This window comes from Lutjanus erythropterus, chromosome 3 (genome assembly GCF_056507025.1).
Source record: "Lutjanus erythropterus isolate fLutEry1 chromosome 3, fLutEry1.hap2, whole genome shotgun sequence".
In the NCBI taxonomy this organism is placed as follows: Eukaryota; Metazoa; Chordata; class Actinopteri; order Lutjaniformes; family Lutjanidae; genus Lutjanus; species Lutjanus erythropterus.
Window position 1 is genome coordinate 21030667 of NC_139319.1, and position 11788 is coordinate 21042454.

At 40.1% G+C, this 11788-nt stretch overlaps 1 protein-coding gene across 2 annotated transcripts; it reads right to left on the reverse strand.

Annotated features, from left to right (window-relative positions):
- Nucleotides 1–255: 255 nt before the first annotated feature.
- On the reverse strand, nt 256–11027 carry cntf (ciliary neurotrophic factor). 2 transcript variants are annotated; one of them, XM_084715350.1, is made up of 3 exons: nt 10373–11027; nt 3866–4180; nt 256–1345 (listed from the first exon to the last, which is right to left on the reverse strand). In XM_084715350.1, the coding sequence occupies exons 1-3, from the start codon at nt 10490–10492 to the stop codon at nt 1172–1174; spliced, it is 609 nt and encodes a 202-aa protein (XP_084571476.1). In that variant the 5' UTR covers nt 10493–11027; the 3' UTR covers nt 256–1171. The 2 variants fall into 2 exon arrangements, with proteins under 2 accessions (XP_084571476.1, XP_084571477.1); XM_084715351.1 differs by lacking the exon at nt 10373–11027 and adding an exon at nt 8932–8994.
- Nucleotides 11028–11788: the final 761 nt, after the last annotated feature.

Genomic DNA, 11788 nt, shown 5'->3' on the forward strand with positions numbered 1-11788 from the left:
AAGTAAAAAATACATTTTCCTGTTATTTAAAGCAGTTAAAATCAATATCATTGATAAATGAAAATGCTTCTTTATTACTTAAGTTTGCTGATTTCTACTATTTTCAGTGCATTTCACTACGCTCCCTGCTTATGTGCCTATTTGTATGTCCATCAGATCGGATTATTGATGTTGCACCACACTTATTAAACCTTGTGACATGGTTTGGTTACATGATCCCATTATTAATAAAGTGTCCTAAAAACAGAACAAAACTATAAGAACACAAGATAACTTTACTTAAGCATTACTGAGCAAAATCAAGAAATAAAAACAGGAATATATTTATGTAATAGCAAGAAGTAAACACTAGAGGGTGCTGTTACACAGATTTTTTTTTTCTCTACAGACACTTATTGTCCCCAGATAATAATCCATGTGGAATGATTTATCACTACAGTATTTCAAAACTACACATAACAGAGCTACAGTGATGATGGCATGAATTCAAATGGCCTCATTTTTATCAGAATGTGCCCCTCGCTGACTGTTTCCTCCGTCAGCTGCAGGGGATTCTGGCTGTATATCTTAAATAATAACTTCACATGAATTAACGGAGTGCATGCATGAGAAACACCACGAATGTGAGTTTGATATTAGCAGATGAAAAAAGCAGCAAAGTCTTCATTTGCATTTTGATTTGACATTAATCCTCTGTTAGGTTTTCTCAAAACCAAAATGTGAAAAGAAAGAAAGAAAGAAAGAAAGAAAGAAACTCCATCTACAATGTTGGATTTCATCTCAGAAGTTAAACAATAAATATAAAGTTGTATTAGAAACTCTGCTATACTTAGAATAATCTTGTTTCAACAAGAGTTGTTTTTAGTTACGTTTAACACGGTTATTGTCTCTTGTTCCCCTTTGGTCTAAGAGCTGTGTTCATGTAAGAGAGGGCTCCATGCTCTAAAAGTAAACAAAACCAATCATCTCCCTGTGTCAGCAAGAGATCTGCCCCTTTCTCTCTCAGCTGGCCAATTTCACTCACATCAGTTTCTCACTTTGGCCCCCATCTGAACACCCTGCTTCATCTTCTCATCCCTTTGATCCCTTCACCCACCTCTTTCTCTCTCTCCTTTACAAGTTTTCTGTCTCATTATTCCTCCTCACCCACACACACACACACACACTTCTCTCATCTACGGGCGCTTCTTGTGCTCCTGACTCGCGTGGCCCTTACTCGCTCCTTGGCGATCACCGAGGGCAGGCCTTGCAAGGTGGTGATGGCCGTCTTGGTCCAGTAGTCCACCTCTTTGAAGATGCGGTACACCCAAAGCTTCAGCTCAAACACGGTGGTCGGACCGTCTAACTGCCAACAGATGAGAGCAGGCAAATGTCACTTTCCTGTCATCAGAATGACCACGCCTCCTTCAGGGTGAAAACAAGCACTGTAAATGTGCCGGTGCCAAACTGAGAAAACCAAAGAACCAAGGGCAGTAATGTAGGTCGGTAGTGTATGTATGTGGCAAACACTTCTTCACAGGTTGGTTACTGATGTTACTGACTAAATGACATGTGCCACGTGTGTAGATCGAAAAAAATCAGAAAAGAGTCTTGGGGATGGTTTAACTAAAGTTTAGAGGACATTTTAACATTAATAATAGACCCTTTTCATGGCAGTCATGTTGATATGAAATAGTAGGGTAAACACCAACAATACTGATCGAGGTCCTGACTCTGTTTGACCTGAATGGAACAGAACCTCAATACACAGTGTTGGTGAACATTACTTTTAAAAGTACCCAGTTATGTTACAATGTTACCTACTCAGAGAAGCAACTTTTCAGAGTACTTTTGAGTCACCAAAAAATGCAAACACCTTTGCGATTCCTTGTGCATGTTGGTTGTATTCTCCTGATGATCTGACAGCGAACAGAGCAGAGCAGAAGCATAACAGAGCAGAAACAATAAAACAAAGGTTCATATAGCCTAGAGTGCGTCATGTTTCAACATGCAACCAGTGAACAGTTAGCTTCCCAACATACAAACTATAAAAGTGCACAGACTTTTCAGATCATGTTGACTCGCCTAACCAGCATTCTCTGTAGTTTTTCAACACGTGTCAAATAGTCCATCCAGATTTTGGGTTGTGTCTGTCTCAAATGTTAAAAGTTACTCTCAGATTATCCTCTGGCGGTAGCTGCAGGCAGCAGTAACTTTTGCTCACTGCATTGCAAAAAAGTAATTAGAGCACTCGAACACCTTGCTTTGTTAGCCCAACACTGTTAATTAGTGTCATTGGTAACACCTTTGTTTAACCTGCTATTTCAGGACTCACATGAAAAAGGTTTATTCGTATAAATTGAGCTGACCAACCTTTTGATAATGAACCTTATAAACAACATAACAAACGTAGACACTGGTGCTAAAACCGAGCTGTTTTCTATTTGTCTTGATTCATTATAAAAGCTTGCATAATAAGCACAGTGATATAATAATAATAATAAGTTTACAGTAATTTCAGCAAAATGAAGTGTCTTAACAACAGTAACAACTGACAGATGTTAGAAATACATTACTTGGAGATTCAATAGTGTATTTATATACGTCAAGTTTGTCCACCTTAATGGAAGAAAACTGAAAGGAAACTAATAACAGGAAAGGAAACATTTCTTTATTTTTTTCTATATACCGTGCTGCAGGGATGACATATATTCTTAGGCCAACCCAGGATCAGCATTACTTCGGTTCCCTCCACAAAAAGCCAGTGTGATTTTTACATGAGATTTTGGATTAGTGCATAAATATTATGTTCAGCAAGATAATCTTCACAAATGAACAAAACTTTTATGATTGAATAAATGCAATTGCTAGATGTAAAAAGCTAATGTTAGGCTATCAACAAACTACACCACTATCGCGGGACACAGCGTCAATGTAGTCTCATTTAGCTACTTGTTAGCAACTGTCTTTTTTAAGACACTTAACTGGTGTGGTAATTTCAAATGTATTTTACATCATAAAACAAAACATGAAAATCTCTTAAGCAGTGTTACCCACAGACCGACTGACTTCGAGACAAAGGAACCGTAAGTGCTAAGATGCTAAGTGTTTCAGGACTCATTCCTGCAGCACTCTATAAAAATGCCGATCGTTGATCGGAAACAGCGTAACATAATTATTTCTTCCTAAATTCCTTCCCCTTTTGGAACCTCTGTCAGCTTTCTCCTTTCTCATGCTAATTTACACTGTTAAGCTAGCTAGTTAGCTACTGTTTTGCTCTGTAGTAAAACACTAGCTACCTAGCTAGCTAACCCACATTAATCCTTGGATAGCTGATTATACATATGATGGCTGATTTTAGCAAAATGCTAGGTAACTATCTAGATAATCAATCCTTATGGTTCTTAGCTAGCATTTTGCTCACATTAGCCATTTATGTTGTAACAACTATGTTGCTTTACAGGTCCCCCGGCAACATCTATTAACCATCATATTAAACCCTCATAATTCATAAATTTCTTTTCAACATAGCCAATGGTATGAAGGTTGCTCAGCTGTTATTGGAGCATAGAGCAAAAAGAGGCAGGACTTGAGAAGGATGAGTTGTTTTCCTGACTGGCCATAGGACTTGGGCTCATAATAACTCAAATACAGCATTCTTATTTTATGCTATTAAATTGGCAACAACCTCGAAATTTGCATTTACCGCAATTAAAAGTAGAGGGTCTGCCTTCCTCCAAAAAGGAGTGGAGATTGATGCGAGGGCATAGTACTCAGAAATGCAGCTCTCAGCTATAAGAAGGGGAGGGATCAACAAGCTCTGTCTTAATTTCAATCCAGCACTTGAAACCACCACTGTCACACCTCTGTCAACATCAACACCTACCTCCAACCCCTCCACGCTGGGAGTCAGGACCGCCGTACCGTCCGCAGCTTTGAGGAGTTCACCGGTGTTGATTAAAAGGAGTGACAGTCTGTCCTTCACCATCTTCCTCTGGGTCTCATATGCGCCCTTATTAACATTACCCAGCTCCTCTTCCTCTTTGGCGATGGCTCTCTCCAGCAAGCTGCGGCACTGTAGCAGAGCAGAGTGGAGACGCCACAGCTTGTCCCTGGTGTCAAGCTGGGAGGAAGGAGGAGGGACGGACACCAGACGACTGTCAGCCACTGGCATATCTGCAGTGAAACTCTCCCTCTTTCTCTTGAGGAGGACAGAGAAAAAACAAAGAGGGTGAAAATTGAGAGCAGAAGTGGCATTTGGGCGGGCAATAATAAAAGAAAAGGAAGAGGAGGAGAAGCTGGAAAGTGAAGTGGATAAGTGGAAGATTGAAGAATGCTTTCTATCAAGTACTAACCACACTGACGTCACTTTTGACGGCAATTTGGCACAATATGCAAGGTCATTATGTCTGTGAGACAACAAGGCTTTTCTCCTAATGCGAAAGGAATTTGTTCAGGCTCATTTACATTGCTTCAAAGCATAAAATATATACAACGAAAGAAAAGGTGTTCCTCTGAAGAGGAATTTGTGTTCAGCCCAATTCCGGCAATAAGGATTTACTAAGTCAACAAATAAAAGGTTAAAATGAGCTGGTTAAAATAACACAAAAGCACCACAGAAGCAAGAAGAAAAAGAGTTCTTCTGTAGGTGAAACACAGTATCATACCATGCAGTGAACAAATAGGTGTGATGTGACAACTTTCCTGTAAAAGTTAACATCGGCAGCACAAAATAATTAACACATACAGTATAGTGACATTAAAGGCGCTGTTCCAACATTTTGGACAAATTCATTCTTGCTGTGGGTTGTGCTGCCTCCAAATGGGGTTGTGCAATGGAAATTCCTCTGAAATGTGAAAGTTCATGAGTTCATGTCAGGGTTATTGACATTTTCAGAAATGTTGGAGGTCATGGAAGTTCATTCTTCAGCGGATGGGAAGGCACGACATTGTAATTTTAGTCACAGAGTTATTCTATAATTTTATGTCAGTCTCTGCCTGGCTTTGAAATACAAAGAAAGTCAACAGTTCTGGGGAAAGAAGCAGAGAATGATGAGAGAAAATCAAGGAGTCTTTCAGTGTCCATGTTGATTTTGTCTAGCATCAGTATTCTCACGACTCAACCCCTTGGCCGTCAATAATATTGTGCAAACGACCTCCTTTGTCACAACTACGAGATGAAAAAACAAAACCTCTCTAATGTCAGTACAATAAATATGAAGCTACAACCAGCAGGTGATTATCTTAGATTAATTAAGCATAAAGACAGAAAACAGAGAAACTGCTAACCTGGCCGACCAAAACCTTTTACACCTTTTTATTGTACAGATTAAATAAGCAGATTTTGTAACATCAGGACAGAGCCAGACTAGCTATTATCACGTTTCCAGTCTTTTTGCTAAGTCAGGGCTCAATAATAAGAGTTGCCCGATTGCCCAGGACAAGTAAAATGCCACAGTGGGCTTGTCAATCTCACAACTCACTTGCCTAATCAGGCAAGTGGTAATGAAGAAATAAACATCGTTTTTCCAGGGCAGATAATAGAAGAAGCTCAGGAGTGAGCGGTCTCGCTTCCCTCTCATCTCTGTCAAGAGTTGCACATATACAGTACCAAAGGGACACTTGTGAGAAAATGGTGGCAGTTACAGACAGTCTACGAGCCACAGCACAAGCAAGCATTTCAATTATCCTGGAAACAGAAGTTTAATCGGGTGGCCCTAGAGGATGAGGGCAAAGCTCCACCTATGTACTGTGCAGTTTCCCACAAGTTGAGGGCAAGGTGGACAAAAAGGGTTGTTTTTCAAGTTTAAAACAAGAGCCAGCAGCATCTCGCTTGCTTGGCAGCTTAGAGGGTTGCCAACAAAACCTCCTCTGAGGCCTTGCCTGTGTTTGTACAAAACATGAACGCTGAAGCAAGACAGATAATCACACAACTGATCACCATAGCGCCTCATATTCCAAGAAACACTAGTTACTCATACCACTAGTTAGGCTACAGAAAAGGCTTTCTGGCAGAAAGAACCTGCTGGCTAACTTCTCCCGCATATCAGTGGGTTAATTACCAGGTAGAGAGGTATCAGTCTTCTCATTTGACTTTCAGCAACAAAAAAAAATAGACTTATTTCCCAAAATGTCAAACTATACCTTCAGGTAATTATTACACAGTAATGAAAACATACTTTATATTATTATTGCTGTATATCTAACCTTGATAAACAGCTTATAAAAAAGATCTGTCTGTACTCTCAGAGCTACACTGTCTTACATTATGTTGACGGGTCACTTCACAGGCATGAGCGTAGCTGGCATCAGCTCTAGTACTTGAGTGAGTTATGAATCCCAGAGGCCTCCTTGTGACATTTTTCTGAGGCGTTAATGTTGAGGCCCGCATGCAAGTTAGTAGCCGTGTGACAGAGTGGCCTAATGTGACCTCTGTGCACTGAGAGTCAGGGAGTAAGTTAATGTTTACAGCTCCGGCTGCAGAGGAAACGTGATTCAGGCAGTTACGGATGCCCGCGGGAAGCGATACTGTAGCCAGAGACAATATTCTCAAGGATCATTTTGAATTATGATAATGTGGAAAGCTCTGAAAATGATTTAAGAGGTATCAAACGGATGTTGTAAATTAGTGCTTTCCCACCCAGTGAATAGGCAGGGGACAGCCGGCACACACGCCTGGAAAAAATAATGCTCTGCCTGAAAAATATTCAATCTGCACTGGATTTCAGAGACAATTACTCCCAGGCAAGGAGGGAAAACACACAGATGCACATAAATTTCTGTATGACAGGCTAAGACATATCTACTCTTCACGCTGCGCTCGCTGGTACGTATCTCATGCTGTAAGGAGAAAACTATACACACAGAGTCAGTGGTTAAGTGTTCACAGGAAACCTGTCAGTTCAAGATTAGCTTCAGTTCCTTGGACAAAATATATTCAACCCAATCAAAATCACTCCGATTCCAACTCAACTACTTACAGAGATGCTAAATAAAATGGTCCAATAAGATGTGCATTTACATGCCCCTAAGCAACTCAGAATATAATTGTATTGTTGCTTTTCTTTTGTTTGCTTTTGTAAATTACTTCAGTAATGATAAATTAAGTATTCTGGTGGAGTAATGCTAAGTGTAACACTGTCTGTGGACCTGACGTCACTGCTCAGTGGGCAAGTTTATGTTGTGAACAAGCTAGCTGGTAGGTGCTAATCATAGTTACACAAAGCTGCAAATGAACTGTAAGTCTGACCAGTCCATTTTCACCCAGCAATATCATTACCTGTGGGGCAATTTTAATGCTAAATACAGCTGTACACAAATACATACCAGCATGGAGTGAAGACAAGCTTGTGTATAACAAGAAAGCTAATACTAGCCAAGATAACGTTAGTGCTACAGTGTAAAGTTCCATACAAAGCAACATGGAAAAACAGTTGCCATCATCAAACCGACTATTCTCATTATTTAAATGACTGAAAATGAGGCTTAACATTCACATATATTCTCTTCACTGTCTGGAAATGTTATAACATCGGTCCAACATCGTCCCAGCCTGTGGGACTTGCCACATTTGCTGCACAACATGCAGCAACCATAAAATATTATAAAACATGGCAAAATGTGCAGCTTCCATGTTCGAACTTGGGTCACAGACAGCCGGTATCGATCCATCATTGAATTTAAACTGTTAGTGGCTCTCATATTTTTTATTGATCCAGGTACTTAACATACATTGAAGTAAAAAAAACAAGAAGGGCCTAGCCTCATGAAGAAATCAAAACATGAACATTATGGTTATCAGTAGCAGCCCTGGGTGTATCATCCACAGACCAATTTTGCTATTGGAATGTTTCTGTCCCTCCCAGAACTTCGTTGATGTCACTCAATGTAACGCCCACGTGGGGCAAACACGCACAGAAAGAATATATTCCTATCACACAAAAATGATCGGATTAAGCATTTACATGGTTATGAGGTACTATTGTTTTCTTATTGAACAGATAATCAGAAGTTTACACCACCCCTTTCAACCTGATTGAAAATTTCCTCCTTCTGCCTGCAGGTGGAACCATCTGTGAAAGGTTCCACCTGAAACCCCTATGAGAGATTCTACAAAGAAACGTTCTGTGGTGTAATGGTTCCACCCAGAACCCTCTCTGAGCCAGAGCCAGAAACTTTCCACCCTCTAAGGGTGCTAACAAGAGTCCACCCAGAGCGTTCTATCGTGAACCCTTTTATATTCCAAAGGTGTTATCTGAGACCCACTCACGTTGTTCTACCTAGGGCTTCATGTAGCACACACCCAGGAGGATCTAACAGTACATTTCATAAGGGTGTCACCTATAACCCTCTTGTCTTCAGAAGGTTCTACAAAGAACCAAATTATATTCCACAGATGTGGCAAAAAATAATCATTCATCATTTTAACAATCTATATTACAATTACCAATGAGAAAACATATTTTAACACTCGTGCTTTCAACAAACCTTCAAAAACTCTTCCTTCTACAAGGGGTTCTTTGGATGAAAATGGTTCTTAATGGAACATTTAATCTCATTAAAGAACCTTGACCAGCCATTCCTTCATAAAATGGTTCTTCAGAAGCAAATGCTTCTGGGTAGAACCTCAGTCCGGTAGAAAGAACCCTTTCGGAGCCCTTGTTTCTAAGAGTGTAGGGTCCATGTAAGCGCAGCTATCGAAGACAAGAAGAAAAGAGGAAGGAAGGGTCGAATCCTGGGAGCCATGTGGATGAAGTTATATGCCAGGCCGCTCCCTTGCTCCTGGCAAGACACATGAAAGCGAGGATGAGGCAGGGAGCTGGCAGGTAACCAAGAAGTTTTAATAACTGGTAGCTCTCACACCTATAGGCAAAGCGGCACGCAGGCTTGTGGAAGAGAGAGGAGGGCTTCGTGCCCAGGCTGTGATGAGTTTGTGCCAGAAAAAACGCCCACCTCTGTCATTCCAACTGAGTTCACCCCCGCCACTCCGCATTCTTACCCCCCGCTGTCCTAGACATAATTTCCTTCTCTTTCTCACACAGACACACACACACACGCACACACAAGCACATACACACACACACCCTCCTTCTTATCTTGCTTTTGCACGCATCCCTTTCATCGCTTTCTTTCGTTTCTTTCACATACACACATGGTTTGTCCACCTACTTTTTTCAAACATTCATACACACACATGCATGATAACACACCAAAGTTACAGACATGTATGCACAGAGGACACCCATGACACACACACACACACACACACACACACACACACACACACACACACACACACACACTTATGCTCACACAGAAAATCTATTAATTTTCCATTTAACCTTGGCCTATTTCTCACTCTCACTTCCACATACACACTTTTCTGTGAAGTCTTCAGCTCTGGACTCAAACTGGGATCTGCTGCTGGCAGGTTATAACCAGTGTAGAGCTGCAACCATGAGTAGATTAATTGATTAGTTGCCAAGTATTCAATTAATTGCCAACTAATTTGATTATTGGATAATTGTTTTAAGTCATTTTTTAAGAAAAACTGTCCAAATAAATTCACTGATTTTATGCTCTCAAATTAGAATACTTTCTGCTTTCTTTACTCCTTTATGGCAGTAAATTGAGAATATTTGGGTTATGGACAAAACAGGGGATTTGAGGATGTCATCGTTGGCTTTTGGAAGCCGTACTCAACATTTCTCGCCATTTTCCAGAGGTGGCAAAAGTACACACATTTCTTACAGATTTGTACGTTCTTCTTTTGTAAGAAAAAAAAAAAGGTAGAAGTACTGGTTCAACTCCTTTACTCAAGTAAAAGTCAAAAAGTACAGGCTCTGAATTGATCTCAAAGAATAAGTTGACCTCTTTAGAAAATTTCTACCACCTTTTTTGTGCAAAGCTGCCTGAACCTCACCTGGAGTCTCCCTCTCTTTTCTGTTTTATCTTTTATGTCTGTCTTGCATGATATGCAAAGATGGATACATCAAGGAATTGTCTTTTCTCTGCTTTATTGTCTCATTCATTTATGTTGAAATCAGTCTTGATGTTGGGAATGCGATGCACAATGATGCAAAATAAAAACAATCAATAACTCCCCTAAAATATATTTAAACCAAAGTAATGAGTCTTGAAAATGTAAAGGGTAGAAAGAACAGATAATTATGTTAAAATATAAGAAGCACAAGTACAAACTTGTCAGAGAAATGAAAACTCAAGTTAGTAAGTGGGGTGCAGATATCTGAAAACTCTAAGTACAGCAAGTATTTGTACCACACAATGGACCAAAGAACTAGTTGATTAACAGAGAAAATGATTGACAGATTAACCAGTAATGAAAATAATCTAGTTGCAGTGGAAACACCAGCTCTGTCTTCTATCTACTCACATAAAGTTCCAGTAAGTTGGAGCACTCATAGTGCAGCTGCTCGGCTACAGCAGCAGCCCGGGCCGCGCTGCTCATGCTCATATCCGAGCCGGTCATGCGTCTGGTCCGCCGGGCTGCCATTGGACCTCCAGCTGCTGCCTCTGATGATGTGAAACACACTTGGAGCAGAGCAACAGGCCGGCCCCCCCCTCTAATATAGGGCCCTGAACGCCTCTCGCCTCATCCCGACAACGCCACGCTTCATGGCTCTCCTCCGCCTGCGCTTCCGTTCCCCTCTGCTGGAAGTCAGTTCATTAGGAGCCACGGCGCTTCTCGGCTCTTAAGGTTTCGGTAAAACGAGTTTCCCGGTTTTGTCCGACCTTGTCTCAGTCTGCTGTCCACTGTTGCTTATGTTACAGACAGAGTTTGAGTCCAACTCTCCGCCCTCTCCCCCGGGAACCTGATGCCAGGCAGGAGGAATTTAACGGGGCGGAGAGGAGGAGGAAGAGGAGGAAGAGCTCATTCACTTATTCATGAGAAGCTTATCTGATTTACTGGTAGTGACCGAAGTCAAGATGGTCTAAATTTAAGTCGGATGCAGCTTGCCCAGGCTGGTTGAATCTGCTCCAGTATGTGCATCTGCTCCCCTTAAGAGAAAAGTAAGTGTAAGTGGTAAGAGTCACTACTCAACATGCTGTTCTCAAGAGCAAAATAACAGGAGCAGTTAATAAATAAACAGTGATAACATTTAACCATCAGATAAAACAATAAACATTAAGAATGGGTTGCACCAGCTACGATTAATTTAATGTAAAATTAGTTCTAATCAGATTTTAGCAAAACTAGATTTTAAACGAATAAATCAAGTTTTAAAAGTAATAAAAAAAAATAGAAAATTAATCTATGTTTAATAGAGTCAGGTTTCTTAAGTTCAATCAGTGTGGTGATTCTTGCTTACCCAAATTAAAATAAATAAAAATTAAAGTGTTGTTGAGATCTAGTAAAACCAAACTGATGTTTAAATTTAATCCTTATTTCAGATAGTTTAAAGTTTGGTGCAACAGAATTTGAAGTTAAATCGTGATTAAATTGGGTTTAAAAGTTAGTCAGACTAAAAAGTCGATAACTCATCTTTCATTAGTTCTTTTTTTTTTTTTTCAAATTAACTGATTTATTTGCCAGATTACCTTGGTAAAAGAATTAACATCAGGCCTGATAAGTTTGGTTACATGAAAGTGTTTATGTAACATTAAAAGCTGGAGCCTCTTAAATCATACAGTCTCTGAAATGTTGGATTACAAAAACTATGAACAGATTGCATCTGTTAGGGACACAATGAATAACATATTAAGGATCTTTTGCTTTGTGGTATTCAGCAACTTCCTGAGAAGGCTGAGAGCCACGGATAATTATTGAGCATGTATTAACTGATATAAG

Excerpts from the sequence above, each read along its gene's own strand:
- cntf (XM_084715350.1), bottom strand. The coding sequence starts at position 10,492 with ATGGCAGCCCGGCGGACCAGACGCATGACCGGCTCGGATATGAGCATG. Across the intron at positions 4,181-10,372 it reads CCAACTTACTGGAACTTTAT|AGAAAGAGGGAGAGTTTCAC; the intron begins GTGAGTAGATAG and ends GTCCTCCTCAAG. Across the intron at positions 1,346-3,865 it reads CCAGCGTGGAGGGGTTGGAG|TTAGACGGTCCGACCACCGT; the intron begins GTAGGTGTTGAT and ends ATCTGTTGGCAG.